Source organism: Topomyia yanbarensis, chromosome 2 (genome assembly GCF_030247195.1).
Source record: "Topomyia yanbarensis strain Yona2022 chromosome 2, ASM3024719v1, whole genome shotgun sequence".
Taxonomy (NCBI): Eukaryota; Metazoa; Arthropoda; class Insecta; order Diptera; family Culicidae; genus Topomyia; species Topomyia yanbarensis.
Window position 1 is genome coordinate 314,070,406 of NC_080671.1, and position 27,015 is coordinate 314,097,420.

The 27,015-nt window shown below is 39.2% G+C and overlaps 1 protein-coding gene across 4 annotated transcripts in view; it reads right to left on the reverse strand.

Moving 5' to 3' along the window:
* The window catches only part of LOC131683614 (uncharacterized), a 301,264-nt gene that overhangs the window by 175,080 nt on the left and 99,169 nt on the right, over window positions 1–27,015 (reverse strand). For all 4 annotated transcript variants that reach the window (XM_058965735.1, XM_058965734.1, XM_058965731.1 and 1 more), the window contains 3 exons: window positions 20,376–20,682; window positions 20,012–20,304; window positions 11,664–11,786 (listed from right to left, as the gene is read on the reverse strand). In XM_058965735.1, coding sequence (XP_058821718.1) covers window positions 11,664–11,786; window positions 20,012–20,304; window positions 20,376–20,682 — 723 coding nt within the window. The remainder of the gene's footprint in view (window positions 1–11,663; window positions 11,787–20,011; window positions 20,305–20,375; window positions 20,683–27,015) is intronic.

Consider the following 27,015-nt stretch of genomic DNA (forward strand, 5'->3'; position numbering starts at 1 on the left):
CATCTTTGAATTCTAAAACAAATTGGACACCAGAATATCTTAAACGACGCCGTCAAGAAAAGAGAAACGAAAACGAAAAGTTAGGAACAGAAAAGAATGGAAACACTAGAAAGTGGCATTGAGTATGATGACCGTACAATTCGTAGTTGTTACTTCATGATTAACAAGAACAGGAATTTTTCCGAGAGTTGTCCTACTTGAGCTGTACAGCTAGGTTCTCGGAAGAGCTCCTCGTCACATACTGCAATTTGCAGACGAGACAGGTAACGGCGCCCAATAAAACACTGCTTTAGGCCAATTGTAGCGAGTCGTGATTCTGAATGTGATATTCATTGTACGGTTCATGTATGTGCGGGCGTACGGACTCGCGATCGCGTGTATCATCGCGAAGGGCTCGAACATTTGTACGTTAACGTGGTCGATCGCGTGTGCGTTTGTATGTCGCATGTGCTAACGTGTATGTAACTTTGCGTGTATAAATTCTATTCTATAACCCTGTGCCTTTCGCATATTCGCGTGTTTACTAGAATGATCGCGCGCGGACCGTGAATCTGATACTTAGTTTTTCGTGTACGGTTCAGATTCTAGAAGAAAGAAAGGTTCTTCCATATCACTAGAGTCGCCGTAGAACGTGTGGGCTAGTGGACATGAGCTTTTTTTGATTGGTCCATACATACCTAAGTTGCTAGAATTAAGGCTAAAGATTTCCGGACGTGACCGATTCATGATAGCGCGCGTTTGCGGGTTCGCGTTTGTGACCGCGTTTGTAACTTCGTAAGTACGAAAACGTTCACATAATTACCGGAGTATTATCATGCGCGATCGCGGGCATAGGTGAGCGTAGATGATCGCGAAAGGCTTAAGCGTTCGTATGTGACTTCGCGTGTATAAATTCGATTTTGAAACCCTGCGGCCATTCATATATTCGCGGATCGTCATTCTGATATTTAGTTTTCGGTGTACGTGTGTGTGTTTGTGTTACTACCACCTATTGTAGCAGGACCACCGCCCATAGCACTGGGCATTCCTTTCACTACAATTTGATCAAGCACTACCCACTGACCATAATCACAAGTCACTGTATGAATGTCCAAAAAGGAGTTGGGTGGTAGGAAAGCAAAATCGCTTACCTGTACCACGGGAGTGTAGAAGAATCTCCTTCTAATGACAAGCTCATATAAGTCAATCGCAATACTCGCCGTTGTAGTGAAAGGTAGCCGCAATAGGTGGGGAGAAGAGTTCGCCCGATCTCCACGACATGTTACCAACACGGAGCTGGCTGCTCCACTCTCCCTGTCCAAGTCGTTTCAAAAGGGTACTCTGAATAATTATTTTTTGGTGTACGGATCAAATTCTGACAGGTAGTGAGTTACCCCATATCACTAGAGTTCCCGGTCACGTCTCCATGGAACGTTTTGTCTAGTGGATATGAGAGTTATTTTTTTCTTAATTTTTTTTATTAGACTGTTGGTACCGGACGAGCGCGAGAGTTTGTAGGTTGACGCTTGAGATCGCATCGGTAAGTTTATGAGTGCTGAGACGTTCACCTTATCACCGGGGTGTAATCATGTTTGCGAGTTAGTGTGCGTAGATTGCTTGAAAAATCGCGACAGGCTCTAAAGTTTGTACGCTGACGTGCTTTTGTAACATATTTGCGTGTGTTCTTGAATGGTAGCGCGAACCGTGAGTCTGATATTTAATTTTTGGTGTGTGGTTAGAATTCTGGCAGAGAGTGGGATCCCTTATATCGATAGGCTTCTAGGATCAAGGATAGATTTCCGGACGTGACCGATTCGTAATCGCGTGCTTGAGACCGCGTTTGAGAATGTGTGAGTGTTAAGACGTTCACTATCACCATCTTTGCTGACCCAGCTGAAGGCGGGTGTAGAATAGCAGTGTAGGACTCGAAAAGAAGAAATAAAAGACAATATATGAGAGACGTAATAGATTAAACAGGTACAAGATACAACTGATGTTATGATCATCACATGAAAGACACTTAATACTTCAAACACTACTAATACTTGAATAGCCAACCGTCACACATAGCACATCTTTTCTCAATTATCTATTTGATATTGGTTGATTGTTGGTTATAAGCTGGTAAATAGAGGAAAGGTATAGAACAGAAAAAAAGCTCACATCAGCCCTCCCGGCCTCCTCAATACACCACTATCGAGGCGTATTGTATATTATATTTAGATAATTCTATTAAATCTATTGTGGCTTGATGATGTTTGCAATACCGTCAATCCCATCAAACCTGCGAGAGGGATTAACTAGAACAGGAAAAATTGTACAGAATGGAGCCTGGGACTAGCTATTCATCCTCAATGTGTACGTTTGGAGAATTCAATACTTTGGAATGCCAATAACGATGCCGGCCACGCCCTTACAGTTAGTGATGTCTGATTTTTGCAAATAATCGATTATCCGTTAATCGAATAATATTTGAGAGATTGATTAATTCATTCGATTAATCGACAAAAATAATCGATTAAAATCAATAATCGATTACTTAGTAAATCCTAGTTTGTCAACCAAAAAAAAGGTCGCTCGACACATTTTGAAAAATTTGAAGAAGTCTGGTCATATTTTTTTGCTCTGCGACTTTCGTTTTCAATGCCACCACCCTTCATTAATTATGCTCTCGATTAATTGATATCAGCTACTCGATTTGCTCGATTATACCGAAAGCTTGTAATCGATTATTGATTTTTCGATTATTTTGGAAATTAATCGATTATTTGCGTTAATCGAGTAAAAAAAGACATCACTACTTACAGTCATCGGGGATGGAATGTTAGTGTGACAAACGTTGTTTTGAAGACCGTCTATGCCACTGCATCTCCATGTTGGCCACAGTAAGAAGTCACACCAATCTGGATTCACCTCGATAAGTGATACGATCTGTGCAACTTTCAGAATTATGATGGCCATTTTCTCATGGACCCTTTGTTTTGATTGCGTAGTATATATGAAGCAAACATGTTGATAAATGGAATTGTCGTATTTCTGAATCACGTATTATAGCGTTAGGACTATCCTAGCGTTTAACGAGTGATTTTATAGTGAATTAGGCCTAAATGGATTCTCCATTCAAAAAATAAAGATATATATCTGTGCAATGTTTAAGACATTTGTGGCGGTATAACGAGATATGAGACAGTAATTGACCGCTCGTAATTGAGGTTTTCTTAAGCGCCGTTTGTCCTATTTTGGTTCGCTACATGAATGAGACGAATTTGTTTTATTTAATTTAAACCAAAAGATAAAACCGGATTTAGCCGATAGTTCTGAATAAATATGTGCATAACTAATAATGAATATAACTTATGAATATGTTATTGTCACAATCTCATATGCTTAAATTGAAACTAAGAGGTGTGAAATATGCTCACAATAAGCTCTACTGACATAATAGATTCATTACCCTATTTTACCATATTTACAAAAAAGCCTGACCGATCCTTGGTACTACATTCTGTGAAGGTGCATGGCCTTCTGTTTCGACAGACATCGCGTTCGATTCTTGGTGTACAGGATAATAGCTTGGCTAGCGCTACGATCCTCCTTGCTGACCACTAAGAAACATTCCTGGCTGGAGTTCAAACATACGACTAATGACTTCTGATATTAGTATCTTAGCCTCTGAACCCCCAGATCAACAACAATTTAAAAAGAGCAGCATATGTAGCACATTTAAAAATTCATTAGGAAACTCAATGAATAGCATAGGACTGAGACAGAAGTTGCGCAATAATATAAATAAGAAAACAAGTTTTGGTGCATTGTACATAGAAGCAGTGTTGACAAAAAAGCATAAAAACCGTAGTTGAGAGCTTATTTGTGATTCACTAAAACTTCGATCAATAACCCGTAACAATCTTCGCGAACACTTTGTTGTATAGAATAATAACTAACGGCAGAATTAATTGTGTAATCGTTATCACTTCATAACTGGTTGCACTGCATCTTCACAACTAATTTCCATTTTGATGTGACCTGATCGCCCGCTGGTGATCATCAATTACGGTCAACAGCATCTTTTACACTTTCATTTGGTTAAAAAACAATCATCTCAAAACTATCAACCACTGAACTGACCCGGCGCATTGGCAGAAACGTGAACCATGAATTATTGCCACTCATCGACATCGCACTTGATCGATACAATTTCATCACCAAAACAATTCCAATTTCGTTCGCGAAAATAAAAAGCTCCAAATTGCACACAAATTATACTTATTTCTTCACCCAACCTTCTAAACAACAATCCACCAGTATTCGCCGCTCGAAGCGCGCTCTGAGTGCTCTGGACAAAAGGTCACCGCCACCGGAGGAAAATGTGCAGTTCGCGCGCCCACCGAATCGAACCAACTAATCTGAACAGCACGGAGGTCTCGTTCGGCTAATGCTGCTAGAGGAACAGATCTAGGCGCACATCTCGATCGTCGTAGTACACTCAGAAAAGCTCTCTTTCTCTCTATCTCTCGTCGAAAGACCCGACCAGGGGCAATACTATGAACAAATCCTTTAGCACTCAGAACCGGCGGTTCGTAAGCCAAACTCACACATGAACTTAGTCTGGTCGTGGTTGGAACCTTCTCAATGGATGCCATGTCCAGTTAGTTCACAAACAAGTTAGAGTGCCCCATGGTTAGATAAAGCCATTCACGCGTCATTGTCGCGCGCGGTAGGATAATGAACAATATCAGTAAACAGGTTGCTTTGCGATGGCGTGGTGTGACCTTCGGTAACCGCATAGAGTGGCGTAAAGTTGTAGCCTTCCGTGAGGGCAATAAATCTCGTCTTAGGTTTGAGACAGTGATTGAACGAATAATAGAAAGTGGCAACAGGGGATATGACGATGATCATATGATTTATGTTGTTTTGATTATTATTCTTATGATATGAAAGGGGTGAGTGTCTGCTATCTTTGTCTAACGCACGAGTGTTTATTTATCTGTCAGTAGGTTTAAAACAGACCCATCACCCTACGAATACAAATACAGATAGTAATGCGAAGCAGTACCGATCCGGTGAGAAAAAAGCAATTGCTATGACAAAAAGTATTTGCGGTACGACTTTGCCGCGAGTACTTATATACAGAATCAGCTGATAAGAGGCATCGCGCTAAATTAATGGCAAACATTACGTAAACAATGCAAAATCAAACGACGGCATAGTGGTTTAACAGAATCGTGCGATCTACTCAACAATCATTAAATTTTGGTCAATGGCAGATTATGGAGATTATGGATGTAACAAGTCCTCTCCAATGAGGGCGCGACTTTAATGGTTAACCCGCTGATGTCCAAATTTTTGTTTTGCTTAAAAACCCGATTGTAGATTGCTTTTGTAATGAGAAAACCAAAAAACATACTGCCACCTCCCGAAAGTTACGAATTACGACTTTAATCTTCAAAATTGTCTACACCACCATACGGACGCCGGTGGTTGAGTGGTAAGCGTGACCGCCAGCATTCCAATTGGCCTGAGTTCAATCCCAGCCGAGGTCGTTGAGATTTTTCTGAGGTGAAAAAATCTGTGGTCACGTCTTCCTTCGGAAGGGAAGTAAAGCCCATTGGTCCCCTGTCCCATGAGTTTTGATGGATCGATATCTAGTCTAGATAGGTAGAGTCACCTCTCTGGCGTCGGTAAAGAAGAAGTAGAATCCAACTTCTATACTAACTAACAAATATCCTCCTCCCGTGATACTTGTGGAGTGCGCAGTAGTATAATACGGCCTCTAGCAAAAGCAAGTATCGGACTAACCAATCCTTCCCCTTCCTTCCGCGATCTACGTTCGGGCCTGGCCGGCGCTGGTGTTGAAAAAAACTTTAGGATTACCAGGAGTTAAGTTGCACATGGAAAGATGATTTCGCTACTCCCAAGCATAATTATCTACTGATTGATTCCCTGTGCAACTTCAACTAGTCCAGATCGGTAACAGAGTAGCAGCCCAGGGGTGGTCGCACAAGCTCAAGCTCAAAATTGTCTACACCACCATACGATCTTTTGATAATAACTATAATTTCCAGTTATTTCAAAACAATATATCACAGCTACAGTAATGCCGTGTCAAATAAACGTTTAAAAAAAACAGCTACAGTAAAGCAGCACTACCAGTTAGCCACTTACTAATATTTTTTTAAATTTTCTCAAAAACTTTGGAGAGTACTAAATTACACAGCCACATACAATTCACATCTTTTACTTATATTCACAAACAGGCAATGTAAAGCCCCAACGACCCTATTCTCACAGTCACGTCACTCAGTGACTAGAATTTTCATCTAGTCGCTAGGTGACGTGACTGTGAGAATACGGCCCGATGTCTTAATTCCAAATCGTTACAATTTTTTTTAAATAACAATAAAATGAAAAACGACGGTATAAAACTGATAATGAAAAAATCAGCCGAAGTTAACGGGTTCGTTGGTTCTGGAAAATCGTAGACTCAAAGTTTGGCGAGAAGGTCGGTTTGTAGGCCAATAATGGCTCCATGCATATTATAAGCAGGGCATCGAAATGGTTGTTACGCGTTGTTTGAGGTGCGACATTTATGCTAATCTGTTGCAAGATAGCTGGGTAATCAGCTAAAATGAATCAGCTGACACCGGCCTTCGTAAGTGGGCAGATGGACAGGACGAAGCACAAAACGTTAAAAGTATCGTTGCACGGACTCAATTCTCTCAAGACCATTGTTATAGTTTGGGCTTCAAACTTCACAAAAATACTCCAGGGTTTTTCGCGACAAAGAGCACTTCAGCGAATTGAGACAATAAATATCCGAAACATTTTTGTCTATCCTGAAGAAGAATCCCAGCATTCGAGATGCTTTGCTAACTATATAGTAAAAGTGCTGCTTAAACGTAAGTTGCGAATCTAACATCACTTCTAGATCCTTCACATGACACATGACGTTCAATTTCAGTATCCAGTAGACGGTAGTTAAAACAAACCAGGTATTCTTTCGTGAGAATGATATCGCCGAGCACTTTTTCGGATTTCCACAAATACGGCTCGTGCTACACCAATCAGCGAAGGTATCAAACTGTTGTTGGAGTAATCTACAATCTTCAGTAGAGCGGACAAGAAGAAACACATTGAGATCGTCTGCGAAGGACAGGCGAGGGGTCTTCAGAGCTAGATGAACGTCGTTGAAGTAAAGCACTAACATCAGCGGTCCCAAGTGACTTCCCTGGAGTACTCCTGACGAGAAATAAATGTGGGTGCCCGACAATCTCCAATAACAACCACTATTTCTCGATCTGTAGGGTAGGATCGAAACAACTGCAACAAACTATCGTTGATTCCAAATCTCTCCATTTTAGCGACTGTTACATCACGGTTTGGTATGTCAAAAGCGGCAGATATGTCTGTGTAGATAACATTGGTTTGAGTGTGACTAACCATATTCTCTGGTATGGAGGATGTTAGACCTAGCAGGTTAGACGCAGTTGAACGCCCAGATGCGAAGCCATGTTGATCGTCACTTTGGTACTACTTGTAGTGAGCCTGAAGAGGTTTCATAATCACCAGCTCGAACAACTTCGGGAAAGCATTCAATGAGGTAATTCCACGGTAATTATTGACGTCTCGCTTGTTTTTCTTTTTATGCACTGGGAACATGTTCACAGACTTCCAGAAGGATGGAAAAATATCACTGGCAATAAAAGATGTCCCACACAAAATTGCATCACGGAAAATAACGCTGTAGAAAGTAATCCACTGGGTATTTTCTCTTGAAAATTTGGGTAGAAGTAGTTTAGATTGTATTGATTACACTGTATTTTTATCACTGCAGTTTTACGAAAATTAGAAAAAATAGCGTCACCCAAAAAGTAACGCAGTCAACGGTGAGTCGTGTGATTGAATGTTACTACTAAACTGTGAGCATCGAACGGAAGGAGAAATGCGGTCAAAATGGATGTTATATTAGTGATCAGGATCACAAGCGTGTAGTGAAAGCGTTTAGGCGAAATCGCAAAGCTTCGGCCAGGGATGTGGCCAAAAAGTTGAATCTGTTTAAGTTCACAGAGCCAAGGACCGGGAGGGACTGCATACGTACAATGAGCAGAAAGTTCAAAATCGAGACTATCGGCAAAATACGATAGGAAAGTCACGGACCCGAAAATTGTGCACCCAGACTCTGACAAAGCCTCATTGTCTCATCACGGATGGTAAGACTTACGTCAAGGCGGACTTCCGGTAGCTTCCGGGGCTACTGTTTTTCACCGACCAGCGTAAGGTTGATGTTCCGGAGAAAGTAAGGAAGCAGAAACTTTCAAAATTTGCCAATAAATACATGATTTGACAAGCGATCTGCTCATGTGGCAAACGGAGTGCGACGATCGTGACTACTGGGACCGTAAACGAAGAGATCTACTCAAGGAGTATCTATCGAACCGTCTGCTTCTTCTGTTGAAGCAACACGAGGGCCCTACGACCTTCTAGCCGAATCTAGCTTCGTGCCACTATTCAAATGTTGTCCTGGAGTGGACCGAAGCCAACGGGGTCACTTTTGTACCCACGGACGTGAGCCCCCCTCCCCTCAACGCACCGGAACTAAGGCCCATCGAAAAATACTGAGCGATTATGAAGCAGGTACTACGATGTCATCTAAGGAAGACACGAATAAAAAGTTGGTTTCCGCACAGAAGAAGCTGCAGCTAGATGTTGTACAGAACCTAATGAGTGGAGTTAAGCGTAAGGTGGGAGCGTACGGTTATTGTATTGAAGTTGAATGACATAAATATGCCTAAATACTACTAATTGGTTATATTTTATTGTCTGGAAGTTTGAAAAGTATCGGTCTACTAGGTAATACAGCGTTTTTCAGCGATGCAATTTGATACCCTTTCGATGCTCTAAAGATGTGAAGAAGCGTAGTCACTAAAACGTCGATGTGCCTTTTCCAAAGTACAGAAGAGCGTCCGAATGGAAAAAAGGTTTGAGCCTAGAACAAGCTCTGGTAATAATCATTTCATTGACATGGGCAGCGCTTAGAGTTTGACTCATGACCGAAACTTGACTAACAGCGAGTTCAAGCCTCATCGGTGAACACATTCGCGAATTTCTCCGAAAAAAGTCTGCACGTATCTTGGAATGTTGTAGTTATGCTGCCATGGAAGGTCATAGACGACGGCAGTCCGGATTCCATGCGCTGCTCATTCACATATTTCCAGAAACGTTCAGGGTGCGACTAGAGATTACGCTGAATGTTTTGCTGATATCGAAAGAAACAATCTTGACTAGCTCATTTACAAGCCTGGTTAGGACTCGCGTAATAGTTTCTACGTGGGATTATGCGATACTTAGTAAACCTCCGCAGAGCAGCCCTCTGTATGGACTTCAGCGGTCGCATCGTGCTTGTTTGCTAAAGAGGGCTGGTTTGTTGATGATGAATTTTCTTCGGGACGTGTCTGTCAATAACATAACCCAACACTTTGAAAAATGTTAAAACTGTGGTATCAACATATTCGGGATCCAGAATATTTAGCCAATCGAGAGTGGAGAAAAGATACTGCGATGATCAGCTTTATGGAAGTCGTATGACTCGAGGACCAGAGAAACGTTGTAATCGTGCGCAAAGGCGCGATCGATCGTAGCGATCAATGGAGGATGATGTACTACTGGCTTCAGAGGCATCCATCACTACATTACCCATGATCGCATATTTGTCCTATTTTCTATGGGATTTCTTATCTTTATGGGACTAACTAGCGATCATAGGCAGTACAGATGTAGCAGAAACCCGATCGCTGACAAAACAAAGATCAAGGTGGCGGTTATTCTCGTTGGCAATATGACTAATTTGTAGCAACGTGCCTGAGTTGTAGTTTTCAAGAAGCCTTGCTACTCCTGAGTGAAGAACGGAGTGATCGGAATCCCTGCGAAAAAATCTATTACGGTAAGATTTCCGCGAAATGCTGGGGAGATTGAAATCTACTATTACGATGATCTCATGAGCCGATTTCGCATCAGTCTATTCTCAACCACCAAAGGCATCAGTGACAACACCAACGTGCTCTCTGCTGCTACCCAAGCCTGCGCAAACAGTTGCTGTTTTCTTGTGTGCATTGTCTGAAGAACAAAGGAAACCGTTACTATTATTCTTGTGTGGTGATCTTACTAAGATGACTGAGTCTTATCAACAAAATGTTATTCTTCGGCTTAACACGGTGGCCATTGACTTCCAGTCTTTCCGCGTAACACCGAGTACCCGTGATGTGGAACATTTGCTGGAAGTGAAAATGCAGCTTCGGTTGCGAAAGCCGCGTCAAGTACAATAAACTCAACAGCTAATATCATCAGTAAGGGAGCTACTAGTCAGTCTTTGAGGGACGGTTCACACTCGTGACCCGAAAGGGAAAGCAGTTAGGAAGAACACCTGATCGCCAACATCAAGGCAGTAACCCTGATGATGATCCGGAAATGTGCTACGACGACAGAGATATGTAAGACCCCCATGATACAGTTGGTGTAGATGCAAATATTTTCCCGACGCGAAAACGGATCTCTGCGCCCAATAGCAAGTCGCGCGTATGGGATCGAATACTCTCAGTATTATTCGTTTTATATCTTCTATTTTTACATCATGTAAGTCTTCTCGACAACTCGCGCCTTCAAGCTACTAATAGAACCTGAAGTAGATTTCTGGTTATTTCTAGGGTATAACGAAAAACCTTATATCCAGTACCGAACACCTAACCGGAAAGTTTGTCATCATTTAACAAATTTTGACGAGGACGATGATATCAAAACTATTATCGGAGACTGCAAGGCGATATCCCTCAACTATTGAGTTGATACCACCAGCGTAAAATTTCACGTGGAATTTTACGCGGGAGAATTTTCTTTTAATGACCCAATTGGCCAATTAGAGGTATTAAATAAACAAGTAACAAGACGGTTTCTTTTCGGGTCGATTAGTTAGGACCAATCTGCATGCGGATTTGCATTGAATGAAGCTCGACTAACACATGATTAGGGCTTATAAGTCAGCTGTCAAAATACACTTTATATAAAAAAATACAATTTCCACTGAGGGCTGGCATAGCGTAGTTGGTAAATCTATTGCCTTGTAAGCAGCTCATTTGGAATCGATTTCTAACCCCGCACATAGGGTTAGAAATCTTTCTAAAGACATTTTTCTAACCCGAAAAAAGAGGCGAATGACCCTATGGTAAAACGATCTATAATCAAAAAAGTACGAACTTTCCCTCGTCATGCACGTCCTGACAGGAAACTTTTCTTTTTCGTATACTGCTATGATATTCAGCGACTTGCTTGTTGACATCTTGTTCGGAAATTCTGCTCAAAGTGTACTTTAACAGATGTCTTTACTGCTCATGATCGCATATTCGTCCCGTTTTCTACGGGATTCCCTATCATTAAGGGGCTGATTTGCGATCATGGGCAGTTTAATCCCCTAGTCATACTGTACTAGCTGTGACAAAAAATGAAGAAAGCGCAGTATACCATCAAGACCCATCGCGTGATGCATCTGCTACAAGTTACATGCTAATTTGAAAGCTTTTAAGTAAGTTAGATTACTTGCACCGCCATCTATACGTGACTGTTTCATATTGGTTGGCCAAACCAAAAGCTATATAGAGTTTTTGCTGATTCAATGTTTTAAGCTGTTTACTTACCGCTTTGCGCTTGTCTGCCTCAGATACTGCTGAATTAGAGCGATGCCTGAACAGATCCATCACCTTTGTCATTGGAGACTTGCCGGCGTCAGCTCGACGTACGGCCGTCACCGTGTGGTAGTACTGAAATATGAACAACATATTAAAATCGTTTGTTATTTGAGGAATGTGGCAGGGCACGGGATGCGTAATTTAAATTTTAATGCATTATATTTATTTTTCGGTTAATATTTATTTGTTAATTGGTATTTTAGAATAAGTAACTGAAAGACTTATTTACTTCCAGTGGACAAAGTTAATCTGACTCACAGTTTTTACATGTAAAACTTGTACGCAATCTTGTACGCATGCGTAATTGCATGGTGTTCCAACCTATACGACCTTATACCTAGACCTTCGTAGAAAAAATCCAATGAAGCAAACGCAAAACCATTATCGGTAATAACATTTCAGTTACTTCTTTACACTTTAAAATTATTTACGTTGCGATGGCCCAAAATTCAGCACAACAAAAGATTTTTCGGTCGTTTTTTGACACTGCTCAGTGCAGCTGTGACCAGAATGAACTATAACTTCAACTTGGCTTAAAAGTGAGCTACGACCGAGTCTAGTATGTACTACAAATAACAGATGGCAACACTGCATAGGAACGAAAATATCGAGCTGTCCCAACCTATACAGCATCCAAACTTATACGACATTGGCATTGCACTGACCGTCCAACTAGAGCTGGTGTTGCTACTGATTTCGTTCATGAAAAACCAGCGCATCGTAAGATTTTTTACTTTCTCTTAGACAGTTTCATAATATTTTAGAACTTTCTAAGCCATCCTAACACATGGATACGAGAGATGGGCAAACTGTTTTAGGGACTATGCACAAATGACGTGGCTTTTTTTCGGCGATTTTCGACCCCTCCCTCCCCCTTGTAGCATTTGGTCACGAAATTCTAACCTCCCCCTTGTAAATAATGTGGCATTTTTATGACCGCCCCCCTCGCAACGCTGCTGACCGATAAAAAAATCAATTGTTTCGTATAATTCTTTTAAATATATGTCCTTACAAAATTTTTGAGGGCTTTTATCCAAATTTTCGTTATAACAGCAAATTGCATACAACATGAATCCATTTCATGACAAAAATCGTGTTGATAGGTATGTTTTGAATTTTATATGTCATGGAGTACGAAGAGAAGTTGTCTCAGATCACAATCCTGCAGTTTTGATTCTAAAAAGCGAATGTTAATCTACCCGATCAGAAGGGCATAACTGATTTATAACACCTAGAGTTTTTTCCCGATCAGAAGGGCATAACACCTGGAGTTATTTATTTCAAAAATATTTTGAAACAGAACCTGTTATAAATCCGGCTGGTTAGTTGTTAAAATAACATAAAATAAAACAAAAAACTGGCTAATGATAACAAAATTGTAACTAAATTTGATATGATTTTATCAAAGTTAAAACTAAATGAGATATAATTTTTTTCCAAAAGTAGAAACGTCCTCTGTGAGAGAACTATATTAGATATAATCATCTAATGACAGTGACCTAGTAACAAACGATCAATTCATAAATTGATCGATTCATAATAGATTGTGTTATAATATTGATAGTATAGAAAACTGTTCGCAATCCATTTTCCATTCCGTTATCTGAATATAACTCCAGTTGGTATAAATATCAACCATAGTTATAATAGTGTTATTGTTTTGTTATACTCTTCTGATCGGGTATGTTACTAAATTTTGAATCAGAAGAGAAAATTTAACTCAGCAGCCAAACTAAATCTACTAAGCAGGAAGATAAATCTTTCTTATTCGTCTCCTGTAAATTTTCTTTTAGGCGGAGAAAATTCGTATCTCATAAATTTTAATCTAGGGGTGTTTGATACGTCGTACAACTACTGATCCTACCCTCCCCCTTGTCAAACTTCGGCACAAAATTGGTATATCCCCCCTACCCTCTAAAATGCTACGTCATTTATGCATAGTCCCTTAGTTTAGAGATCAAATATCGTGTACGATTTACTCACAAGTGTCGACTCTTGATCGATTCAGTGACCTATTTGTGAAGATTAAAGAAATATCTCTTTGATTTGGATTTGGAGTTTTTTGTTCCATATATAGTAATAATGTGTTAATCGTGGCTTTTATGCTTATAATATTCATGATAACAGTAAGCTACGCAACTAACTCCATTTCCAGCATCGTGATGAGATCGGAATGATCAGAGCTCAGAAACATTGATATCCCCAAGTGAGCTCGAAAGAGCACCGAGATGCAATTTATGTCCGCCGCGCTAATGGGAATGCTTCAGTTGGATAACTCGTCCTTCACACGTTCGGTTCAGCGCATTCATTCAGTTATTGTCCGTTCAAATTACGCTTCCGATTTAAAACTGAATTTTATGTCTGTGCTGGCTGGGATTACGAGCAAAAATGATGTACATAGATTCCGCAATCCACTTATGCTCAACAATATGAAAGATGCCATCTTCTGTCTTCAATATGTCCACATAGGGTAATGAAGCTATTTTCATTTTTTTTTTCTATTATCACCCTACCTATTTGAAGCCGTTGGTTAGAGAAGCGTCTGTCATCTTTGTTCAACGCAGTGGCTCAATTGGTATGGTGTTTGTTGCGCTCAAACACGAGCATTTTACCATTTTCCGACCATATGTGTTATTACATTGATTCTTGAGAACGAAGCTAAAATGTTGATATTTGAATGGATGGCGTCCAAAAGGAGCTAGCTCACATTTTTTTCTGGAATCGACATTTTTGCTATCACAAATGCTAAGTAATCCTGCCATTTAAGAAGTTTGAAAACAATTTTTAGATGTTTTGCTGAGCAGTCAAAGTTGTGCATGGAGGTAACCCCAGTACTAGCTGACGTCCAAAAGCTGAGTGTTATGGAAATTCAAGTTTTCTAGTTCGTTTTCCGAAATTTTAAGAAAAAGTAGTCTATTGATCAGCAAATTTTATGTGTAGCTCACATATCGGTGAACACGATATAATACTGTTGTTTCGGCAGAGCGCTTTTTATAGGCGTCCCCTAAACTCAACACAGTCGGCCACGCAATATGTCAAATACTTTCATCTGTGATATAATGAACCCTAAAATACGCATTGAATAAATTTTCAATTTCGTCAGTCCATTTCAGCCACCGTCGGCGGCCGATGGTATACAGCGGTTCATTGTTTTATTCCTGTTATCACCGTTCGTGTGTGTCGATAATAAGAGCTAATTTATTGGGTCCCATCGCCAGACCCATCAACTGTTTTTAATTGGGATGCATTGTACGTTGACGTTTCGGCCCAAAACAGTCGTTCCTGAAGGTGAGGGTCGCTCACACACTTGCTATGTATGGGTATTTTCTAATTTCTTCTTCTTCTTGGCACCTAGCGCTTTATTTGGTTGAAGCATACTATTTCGGAATTCAGTCGCTAGAGCGGCGCTATTATCAACTTTTTAATAAAGCTAGATAGAAATGTAGTGTTTTCGAGAAAGTTGTAGGTCCAATTAATTAAAACATATATTCTGAAGATGCAAACTTAGTAAGTCCTGTATTTTTCGAGATAGGGATGGTTTTAGTTAAAACATTAACACCATCTTTCTATCTCGTTGCATTAAAAAGTTGATAACAGCGACTGAATTCCGAACTAATATGAAATGATCAAATAAAGCGCTAGATGTCACACAACAACTTTTCCAAAGACACCATAACTCTAAAACGAAAGATAGGAAAGGACGTGTGAATTGTGGGTTAGCTCCTTTTGGACGTTAGGTGCCCGCGGGGTTACTCGCCGGATTACGAAAATGCTCGTTAATTGAAAAGTAGCACATGTAATGATCTTTTTTTCTAGACAACATGAGTCAATGAACTACTAATAAAAACGTGTATTTTTACAATAAAAACAATGCTAATTTGGAAATGGGGAATTTTTTTCCATTTCCCGTTAAAAATGCATAATGTGGGTTAGCCCCTTTTGGACGCCAGCCATTCATTTATGTATACGTATTCCATCGATTATAGACCGTGTAATTAATGAAATTGTGAAGTACCCCTTCAAATAAGTCCAAAATCATTTGACAAACATAAACTGAGATCAAAATAAGATTTCAGTTTGATTCTGACATCAAAATTCTTGATGCTTACTGTAATCATCAAGTTCCACTTTGCTCGGTTATCCTATCTGTGACCCTGAATAAACAAATGTATTCACATATACCACATCGCAATTATTAGCATTTGGTGATATAAACCTGTGCACTGGTAGCTGGATAAATACTAAGATATGCCAATTTATATTTCTAGGTCAGGGATAATAAGTCCAAAAGATGCAATAAATAACTCTGGCCGAAGTTCGACCCCAGTTAGATCGGATGTTAAGTTGATAAGAGCAGATACTACATTTTGATCTTACCCTTTAGGCCGTGAAGCGATTCGACCCGGTTACTCCTGTGTGTGCTGCTTAAAATGATAGTGCTTACCAGTCTTGCTACCTGGTACATCCCAAAAGTATGAGAAATAACTTCTAAATTAATTTTCAAAGATGGTGCTCAAGTTATGAAGATGTCAAGAGTTTTAGGCCCATCAGCATAGGCTGTTTTCTGCTAAAGGCATTCAAAGGGGATAGTTGATCATCGAAACGTGAGCTTCATAATATTCACTCTGCTTCATGATGTTGTTTACAACGTCGAAAAAGCATTATCGATTAAGCGATGTAGCTTAGGTGTAGTCTTAGGTACTGATACATTCGACAATATGTCCTTTCAGCCTTTTGTGGAAGCGACACGTGGTCACGGAGTGCCTACGTATATCTCGGATTGAATGAAACAACCGTAATCTTTACCCATCACTGCGACAGGCGGAGATAAGGAAGTTGAGTGCTTGCGGTTGCCCTCGAGGTGGCATTTTGTCGCCTCTCCTATGGAACCTCGTTACCGACGGGTTGTTGAGGTAACTCAATAAGGGGCCATACACTAATTACGTAAGGGAATATGGGGGGAGGGGGAGTTTCAAAATATCTTACGAATTTTTATCTAAGGGGGAGGGAAGGTTTGACCTTTCTTACGTAATATCATAAAACAAGTATGAAAAATGAAATCAATAAGAAAAATATTTTCATAAGAAAAGGGAACTATTTCTTATTTCTGCCATGAACATGTATATTACACAAAACGAGCATATATTGTACTTCATGGTCAATGAAGGGCGGATCTCTAATTAAAGCATTTTCCGGCAGAATATGATTAAATTAGTTATGGAATTTTGTTGATTGTTAGCAGCGTGAGGAGCGACTTAATTGTGATGATGTTGGCAGTTACAACAATTTCTTAACTCTTGAAGGTATATTATTCTGTTCAGGAACTGGAGTCACAATATGCCTTACAAGTTAGAAAGTGTTGATACCGTGTTATTAGGCCAACATCCTTTTTTCAAATTTTCGCTTCCGCAAGGTATCCGGAAAATGTTCTGTCATGCGATTGTCAAAGATCTTGTAGACCGAATATTTCCAGAGTGTGAGCTGTATTTGACTTTAAGAAAATTCGTAGATGGCTATGTCGGAGCTACGCGTACGATAAGCGTCACAGTTGGAACTCAGAATTAATTCTTACCAGAAGAGGTTTTACATCACAAGGAACTATTTCCGAATATAGCGAAACAGACTATGTGGACCAAATCGGAGTTTCTGAATATCTCCCAGCAGTTATTCTGAAATTTCTACTGGGCAAAATTAAAATGCTAATAAAATTACTGCTGATGATTACAGTTGAATGCTTTATATATGCTTTTTTAATTACGAAAATCATGATAAGATCTTACGTAGGGGGAGGGGGAGTTCACCAAAATCTTACGAACTCTTATCAGGGGGGGGAGGGGAGGTTGAAAAGTTCTAAAAAAGCCTTACGTAATTAGTGCATGGCCCCTAAGCTTGGATTTCCAATCTAAGCGTTTTTTAATGCAACAGGCGTTAAGAGTTCTCGAACATTAGTCGACAAATTAAATTATCGATTAATCCAAACAAAATTTTAATGCAAAGGATACCTAGGTCTTGTACGCTTTCTTCATTCTGACGTCTGTGTTAGCAGGCCAGTTCGATTTTGAATCTAATTTAACTCGAATGTACTAAACTTGATCCGCCCATCGTAGCTCAAAGTCAAAGAACTGCAGTTTTTGCAGTTCTTGGACTTTGAACTACGATGGGCGGATCAAGTCTAGTACATTCGAGTTAAATTAGATTCAAAATCGAACTGGCCTGCTAACATAGACGTCAGAATGAAGAAAGCGTACAAGACCTTCGACCAGTGCAAACGATATTTTGAGAAAAGGTGGGATCTCAAACCCAAATACATCTATTAGACAAATGCACGTTTAATACTGTCTTATCAGTGCCTTGTATGGTGGCAGAAGAAGGAGGAACGATTCAGTCGAAATTTAGCCAGGGGCTTATGGCGATGACTGTTGCATTAACTATAACCCCGATTGCTACTCTTGAAGCTTTTCTATATATCTAACCTCTACAAATGCATATGCATAAAGAAGCACTATTATATGCATATGGACTGCAGGTTACAAGTCTTTGGAGGAACTTGGCTGATCTTGCTACGATGCCTGTAATCGCAAGTCAGTTCCATGGAACAGAAATGCAAATTTAGGCAGTACAAATCATAAAGGAAATTCGCGCGACTATGTGTGGGGTACAATCGGCGCTTCAACAAAGCTTGCCGGATGAGCTGCTAAATTCCTCTTCGAGAATCAGGTTGCAATTGGATAACTCCGATAAGTAATCGCATTAATCCAAATAAAGTCCAATTTCAATCGACGATGTTCTGATCGTCCGAACATTCCGGTGAAACTGGAAACTAAGGGCCAGCAGAATTGACCAGGCCAGGCAAAGAGGTTACCTTCTTTAATTCTGAACATGCCTTGCATATTTCGACGTGACGGAAAACGAATCAGATCCTTTCTTGGGCGTCATCCGGGCACTACAATCTGCCAACCAACGATGCCACAATTAAATACAACAACATACAACGGTTGTGGAAAAGTGTGCTTAGCTTCCATATCTCAGCTGCACGTAGACTGCGGAGACTATTGCCCAGTGCCAGAAGAATACCTCCAGCCCTACATTCGATGTTTTTTCACTGTTTTATTTGCATTTCAACGGGACATTGCATCAATTAACGTAAGCACGTCTACAAAGGATTGGTTGAACCAAACGAAGATACTCAAGTGACATGCTCTTCTTCGGAACCTTAACGCAATATAAATTATTTGGAAAATGTTGGTTCGCGATGTACATGACTACCCATAGCAGTGTGGGACAGTCACAGAGTTCAAGGCAGCGATCAAGTCGGCATTGGACACCACCGAGTAATTTCAAAAAAATTAACAATTCAATGATGAATTGAATAAAATTCTGTTTTAATCCACCTAGTGGTGCAATTGTGCCTTTCTCATTTGTCCAAACTACGATTCCATGGCTGGTTATGTTCAATACAATGATGGAAATGTATATTACATATTCAGTAAAATTTACACATACATACAATGGATCGACAGCCAAAATCTTGAGATACTATGTGTCGACAATGAAACATCGATTGAAACCAGCGGCGGATCAAGGAGAAAGATCTGGGGGGTCCGGACACTACCGAAAATTTTCAACTTGTTAAGAAATTTTAAACTAGTTTTAATTTTAAAGTAGCCTCCTACCTAAGTCTTTGTAGGTCAAAACGTTTGTATGGGAATTTGCTGTGTGGTCGCACTCTTCAACCCGTAACTCCGGAGCCGGAAGTCCAATCAATAACAAATTCAATAACGATGGGATGATTGTACCTTTCATTTGAGACTAAGTTTGTGCAAATCGGTCCAGCCATCTCTGAGAAACAGAGGTGACATTTTTTTACATACAGACATACACACACATACATACACACATACATTTTCCCATCTCGACGAACTGAGTCGAATGGCATGACACTCGGCCCTCCGGGCTGGGATTAGGTTGACGATTTTTAGAATGAATGAAAATGAATCTATATGAAAAAGGCAAAACGGTATTAAAAAAAGACGGACATTTCATTAATTACTAATCTGCCCAAGTCAGTCCCATGTTCTATGGGATTCCATATCTACATGGGACTGACTTGCGATTATAGGCAGTAATGCTATTTTTTTAATTCTGCTCAAAAATTTGATTAGAGTAAGCAGCTCAAACCAAATCTGAAGAATGCAACCAACGAATCCGTTGGAACTGGCTATCTGGGATTAAAATGTAGTATTCGCATATATGTACGATAACATATCTACCGGTTCAATGTGTCTAAAAATGCTTACCTGTGCGTCACTGCCGGCATGCGGATGAGCAGATCCGTCCCGTACTTTTGCACTCACGCTCGCCGGCTGCGTCGTTGTTGCGCCGGTATGGTGACTGTGGCGACCTCCGACGTGTAATGCCGCCTTCATACTGTTCATGATACCACCGGAACCACCAATGGTGCCACTTCCACTGCTACTCTCCTTATCAGAGCCCGATTTACTAGAATCATCTTTCTTCTTCTTCGAATCCGACCCTTTACGGGTGCGGAACACGTCGAAAATCGTTGGGCGACGATTTGGACTAGCAATACCTACAAGATTAGTAACGATTAGAGCTAAACGATTCAAAGGCCATAGGCTGTGCAACGAAACGTTTCCTTACCGTGAACGGTGGACTGATTGAGCACCGGAACATCCTCACCACTACGCCGCCTTTCCAGCGAACCCGAGCGTCCGCTTACTCGTTCAGTGCTACGGGATATGCTTTCGTGTTTGCGATTTAGCTTCTCCAATTTAGCTGCCTCCCGTTCCAAACGGCGGGCAGTTTCACGTTCAATTTTCTTCTGCTCCTTTTCCTGCTTCTTGGCTTCCCGTTCGCTCTTTTTCTGACGTTTTGATGACCGGGCCGAATCGCTTTCGCCGGGAGCTGTCGAGGGACGCTGGAACTTGCTGCCGCCATCGGTGGAATCCTGGGAAAACAGCCAAAACAATGAAAGATTATCATATCAAAAGCATTAGCGTCACGCCGAGATTGATTGCATGCGCCAAATTTTTAGGTTCGAGATAAATTCGATTATTTTTAATGGGCCAATGATAGTAGAGGAGATACTCTTCTATCGTTGTTGTCATGTGATAGTGGCGATGACGTTTTATTTTTGATAACGTGAGGTAGGGACCAATAAGTATATATTGTGCTGTGCTCATATTTTAAACATTTTTTTTTAATTTTTGAATTCAAGCGCTAGAAAAAAATTACCAAAATAATAAGTATTATATCTATTTGTAAGTTTATTCAGAATTATTTTCTTAAATCAAAGCTAGATTTTCGAAAAACTGTCTTCAACGTTTTTTTTAATTTAATAATAATTAACTGGACTATAACGTTCAAAACAAACCTCTAATCACCACAGGAAAGCGGAAATCAATTATTCAATAAAAAAAGGAATCGTTATCTCAATAGGTTTCGAACAATAGGAGCTGTCGACAGGAATGTTATTTATATTTATCAATGAAACACGATTATACCGCTTTCATTGCGTACGTTAAGCTTAAAAATATCTCACACTGATAAGCACTCCACAAAAAATTAGTTCCTTAGAAAACGTCCGTATGGAATCTGCTTTATTATGCTCGCTTCCTTCCATCGACAGAGATCCTAAGTTGTACTTGCATTTATTTCGAGGAAGAAAGCATGATGGAATATTCCAAGTTCTACAAAAAATATTTTTGCGAGAGATCTAAATATTTGAACTGAAGAGTAGATTGTTCTGTATGATTGAACCGAGATTTTTTTTTAAAAACCGGTCATCTTTGAAAGTAAAAAATACAAAATATATCCTATAAAGTCCCAATAATGGTTAATTTAAATTGTCAAAGACAATGAGACGAGTTTAAAAGATGCCGGCGGGCGATAGGCTTTTGCACCTTTGTTCTAAACTGTTTACCGTAAAAATAATGTGGGGTTCAATGAACACCACCTTATTGAATTAAACGCGAATCTCTTCTTGTTTCTAATTTAAACTTAATAAAACAAATATATTCAGCAATTTAACCATATTCTGAATGTGCTCGATTGACGGTTGATTGATTTTATGAAGGTTTAGTAAATGGTAGAAAAAAATTCTTTTTTGTTTGCGAAGATAATTGATTTTTCAAGACTTCCCGTGTACTTTTTCAAATAGACGTATCTAACAAATAGAGACGACTCATAATGTTTACTTTCTCTTCTGTTAATACTACGGTATATACTTTAATATAAACTCTAAACAAAAGATGCTAGCCAAAATCGCCGGCTTTCGATATGTACTATGAAGTTGGTTAATTCTTCTATTTCAAAAAGTACTAGAAATATATCGATTGAGCACCGTGAGCTACAATAATGCAAAATTTTTAGTTTTAAATTCCCATTTTGTTAGCTCTAAATCCCAATTTTTTATATCGGTTGTAGAGGCTTGTTCACTATCAGAATGCTAGAGGCATGCGAACTAAAACGAACATTTATTCCACTCTCTTACAAATTGTGAGTATGACATCGCGGTACTATCTGAAACATGGTTGTGACCCGACTTTTGCAATTTCGACCTATCCGCGAACTATATAATTTTTTAATGTGGTCGTAGTTCCACTACCAGATATTTAAGCCGTGGGAGTGGCGTTCTAGTTGCTATAACAGCTTATCTACGATGTATCTCAGTTTCTGTTGCAGGATGTGACCAAGTGGAACAAGTAATTGTGCAAGTTCTTGATGTCCTGAAGAATGTAGATACCTCAAAAAGCGCATTATTAACTGATTAGAAAAATAAATGGGAGTATTTGGATCAAAAGTTCGAAACTATCCGGATTATAATGAGAATGATCTTAGAAACCACTATTTAGAAGAATGGGATAAAAATTAAGTTGAATACATGCAAAAACTAGTGGTCAGCATTCCAATACGATTGAAAACTTTAATTACAAACAAAAGCTACCACATTGAATATTTATTATAGAAATTTCAGTTGATTTTTGAAAAAATATGTGTTCTGTACGAATATGAGATTGCGTGTGTATTTGACTATTTTTAGAATTATGATCATTTTTGAAAAAAATAGATTTTATAGTACAAAGATAATTATTGTATCTTCCCTATGCTGTCTAGTAATCTATTTCTACATAAATAAAATGTCTCGTAAACTTATTTTTTACGTGTAAAATGCATATAAGCATAGCGGTGTACAAAATGAGATTCTGTCACTGTATGTTGAAAACAAAAATGTACAGGTTTGTAATCGACAATGGTTAGAATAGCACCATCTCCAGCATAAACGTACAACTATGAATCGGTCTCTACCTATGTAGGAAGGTAAAGCTTCCATAGCATTGGCTCAAGAACTTCCATGTAGGAAATTTCTATATTGGAACATTACACAACTCTGCTTGCATTACTCACAAGTAATCGGCATGACTAAGCCACGAAACAGTTGGCGAGCTCTCGTCTGTGACAGGTCGTTTATTCTTTTTATTCTCATTTTTCTTCCGTACATTCTAACAGAAAAAAGTGCGTTTCCTTATACGATAATATTGCTTTGTCAGCATATCGTAAGCTGATCGTCGGTGATCCATTATACCTGGATAATTTTGTTTAAGTGTACCCCTAGTTAGGGTGATCATATGTCCTGGTTTCCCAGGACATGTCCTGGTTTTACACTGACTGTCCTGGCGTCCTGGGAAGTCAAGGAAAACGCTTGATTTGTCAAGGTTTTTGTCCTGTAAACCTAAAATATTTTTCTTTACTGAGACTTTGCTTTATTTTCTCTGGTTCAGATCGCAGTTATGACCGATCGCAACCATAACTGCGACGTAAGCTCACACACTAAAAAAATCTGAATATTAAAGATGACTCAATTGAGAAATCTGACGCAATTGCATATGACGCAACTTTAAATGTGATCTATTTTTATGTCATAATCGACGCACTCATAATACTCTTTATAATAAATTCAATATTCCGTCATTATAAACAAAAACGATTGTCACACATACTATTTTTAAATGCAGGAAATAAAATTTGGACCCTATGACTAAGTTTTCAGTGTGAGATGCCATAAAATTACACGTCTCGAATCATAAACGCATCAAACGAAGTGTAGCGCGCATTTGTCTCAAAAGTTCTTCAAAGTCCGGCTGTGCTAGGTGATTTTGCAGGTGAAGATAAAAATGCAATTATATTGCAAGTTCTGCGGATTATCCGCTGAAAACGTCGAGTTTTTTATAAAACATGTTCGGTTGCACAAAAAGGAAAAGAAGTTCGAGTGTCCTTTCGACCACTGTCAGGTCATTTTTAAATCGTTTAACTCGTTTGTGCAGCATATTCGGCAACGCCATATTGTCAGAAAAAAATTTGTTGAAATGGAATGTCCAGACCTTTCATGTGCGTTTACGACATCGGAGTTCCAGATAATGACTAAACACGCAACGAAACACATTTTGGAAGGACATCCGGTGTTTTGCCCACTGAAATGTCGTACCGGAAAACCGTTTGCAACGTCCAACGCCATGAGAATACACAATATGTATTTCCATCGAATTGGGAATCTCAAGAAATTCCCCAAACAGGATCTCCCTCTATCAGACAGTACGAGTGCTGAGGCTGCTGTTCAGATTCCGGAAATATCCTTATCCGACTCTGATGAAGAAGATTTACGAAATACTGGCGTAGAAGAAGAAGAAGACGAGAGCGGAAATATGCTCGAAATGAAAAAGAGTTTTGAAATGGTGTTCGGAACGTTGTTGTTAAAGCTGTTATCAAAAAACCATGTCACGGATATGGTCATCCAAGAGATTGTGGATGCTTTGAATGAGGCAATATCGGTGGAAAAAAAAAATTTACGATTAAAATTTAACGGATTTCTGAGTGGAATTGAGCTTCCTTCTAACATTAAACAAGATCTCCTACGCTGTATATGCACAGAGAACTTGTACAGTGACCTTTTCGGCCCCAAAGGAAGGCTTCGTTCAAGTCACACCCGTAAAAAATTCTTCAATTCAAATTTTTCATACGTTCCGCCTGTTCAAGTATCGTTGCAAAGAGACCGTGAGCATAAAATATGTTTCTATTATTATGTTCCCATTTTGGAAACTCTTACTTCGATGCTGAATGACAGTCATATATACAATGCAATATTTCGTGAAAAACTTCCTATACCAAATCACATGACCGATTACACAGACGGCATTAAATACAAGAGCAGTAGTTTCTTCGGTAGAAAAACTTTGAACTTATTTTTCTATCAAGATGCGGCTGAAGTAGTGGTCAATTCTGTTGGGAACGCAACTGGTCGACACAAGCTGGAGTGTTTATATATGGTACTAGGTAATCTGGACCCCCACTTGCGTAATTTAACAGACAATGTGCAATTAGTGTTGTTGTGCAAAACGAAGGATTTCGCTTATTTCGGCACTAACGCTATTTTACGAAGGCTAGTTGAAGATCTAAAAACGCTGGAAGAGTCCGGAATTATTGTCAATGGAGGTGGTTATGAAGAAAGGCTTTATGGTTCCGTATTCATAACCATGAATGATAATCTAGGTGCCCATCAATTAGCAGGCCTTACTGAAAATTTTTCGAAAAGTGCCTATTTCTGTCGCTATTGTTATATTGTCCACAAAACATTTGAAGAAAACTGTTTTATGCTAGCTGAACCTAGAACACCCCAATCAAGTAATAGAGACGTTGATGTGATAACAAACAATCCCTCAGAAGTTCCCTACCATGGAGTTAAAAGATCATGTATCTACAACGAACTTTCATACTTCCATATGTTCCATTATGGATCTGCTCCTTGCATTGCTCATGACCTATTTGAAGGATGGGTAAACAGTGATTTGTTTCTTATATTTAAAAAACTCGTTAAAACAAAAACTATATCCGCTACTTATCTGCAGGCGAAAATTAATAGTATATTCCATCAACTTAAAATCAAAACGAAAATCGCTCTAGAATTCACCAGGAAAAGTAATACTATTAAAGCCAAAGCCTGCGATATATGGCACATCGTTCAGATAATTCCATTCATATTCATTAGCACTGCAGTAGATTACAATAGCCCAGAATTGTCTATGCTACTTCTAATCAAACAAATAACCGATATTATAACATCTCCTGTAATCTCCAAAGAGCACGTACAGCTACTAACAGAACTTATTAGACGATATTTGGAGTTGAGGACACATGAATTTGATATTCCGTTAAAACCAAAGCATCATTTCACAATCCATTATCCACATCTCATTCTATGGCTAGGTCCATTAATGAGCTATTGCACATTGTACTGCGAACGAAAACACTGTTTTTTCAAAAGGGCTTTGCGTAGTACACTCAATTTCAAAAATGTTGTGAAATTCTGCAGTGAAAAGCACCAATATTATCAAGGACTGCTTAATACCAAAAATTACAGATTTGAGCGAAATTTCTTGGTAGAAAAGTATTTAGAGTCATCTGCGTATTTAGCATCTACTATAACGGGTAGATTGAAAGAAATGGGATTACTAAACGATCGGTTTATATATGCAGAAGAAGCTGTCTATTGTGGCCATAACTATAAAAAAGGCCAATTCATATTCCTGAACCAAGATAAGCTCGGTGAAATAATTTACGTTATGAAAATTCAACTGTTAATATTCGATCCACAGTCGAATCATCTTTTCTTTTTCGGCGAAAGACAATCCGTTTCTAAAAATCACGAGAAAGGTTTACTTGTTGTTCAAAAAGAATCGTTAAATACGGAAGTTAAGAATATAACGGAACTAATCGATCGTACACCATTGATCTCTTACACAGAAAGTGATATAGAATATATGTTTATAAAGCACGCGGTACCTTTGTTGAATTAGCCAGCTGAAGATCATGGAATCGATAGTAATATACAAAATTTGTGACTCGTCTCGGCTGCAACGATTTGTCATACCATCATTCGGTACTCTATCAAGTCTACTAGAACAAGGTAATATATCATATGAAATGCTTTCCGGCAATAGCCATTAATTTTATATTAATATACAGGTTCGATTGCGCTACAAAAACACATAACACAGGTGCTGACGGAAAACGATGGATGCCGCATAACAACCGATTTAGTTCTAAATCTGTTTAAGGATAAACTTTTAATGCTTTTAGAAGCAGATGAAATGTGGGTCGCTGTAGATACCTATAACATCACGAGCGATGCAGCGGATATCGAATCGAATAGTAAGTTATATTTCATTATTCCCTTTGTAATGTAGGTAGGTGTCACACACTGTCAAATCATGGACACTTCTTTCGA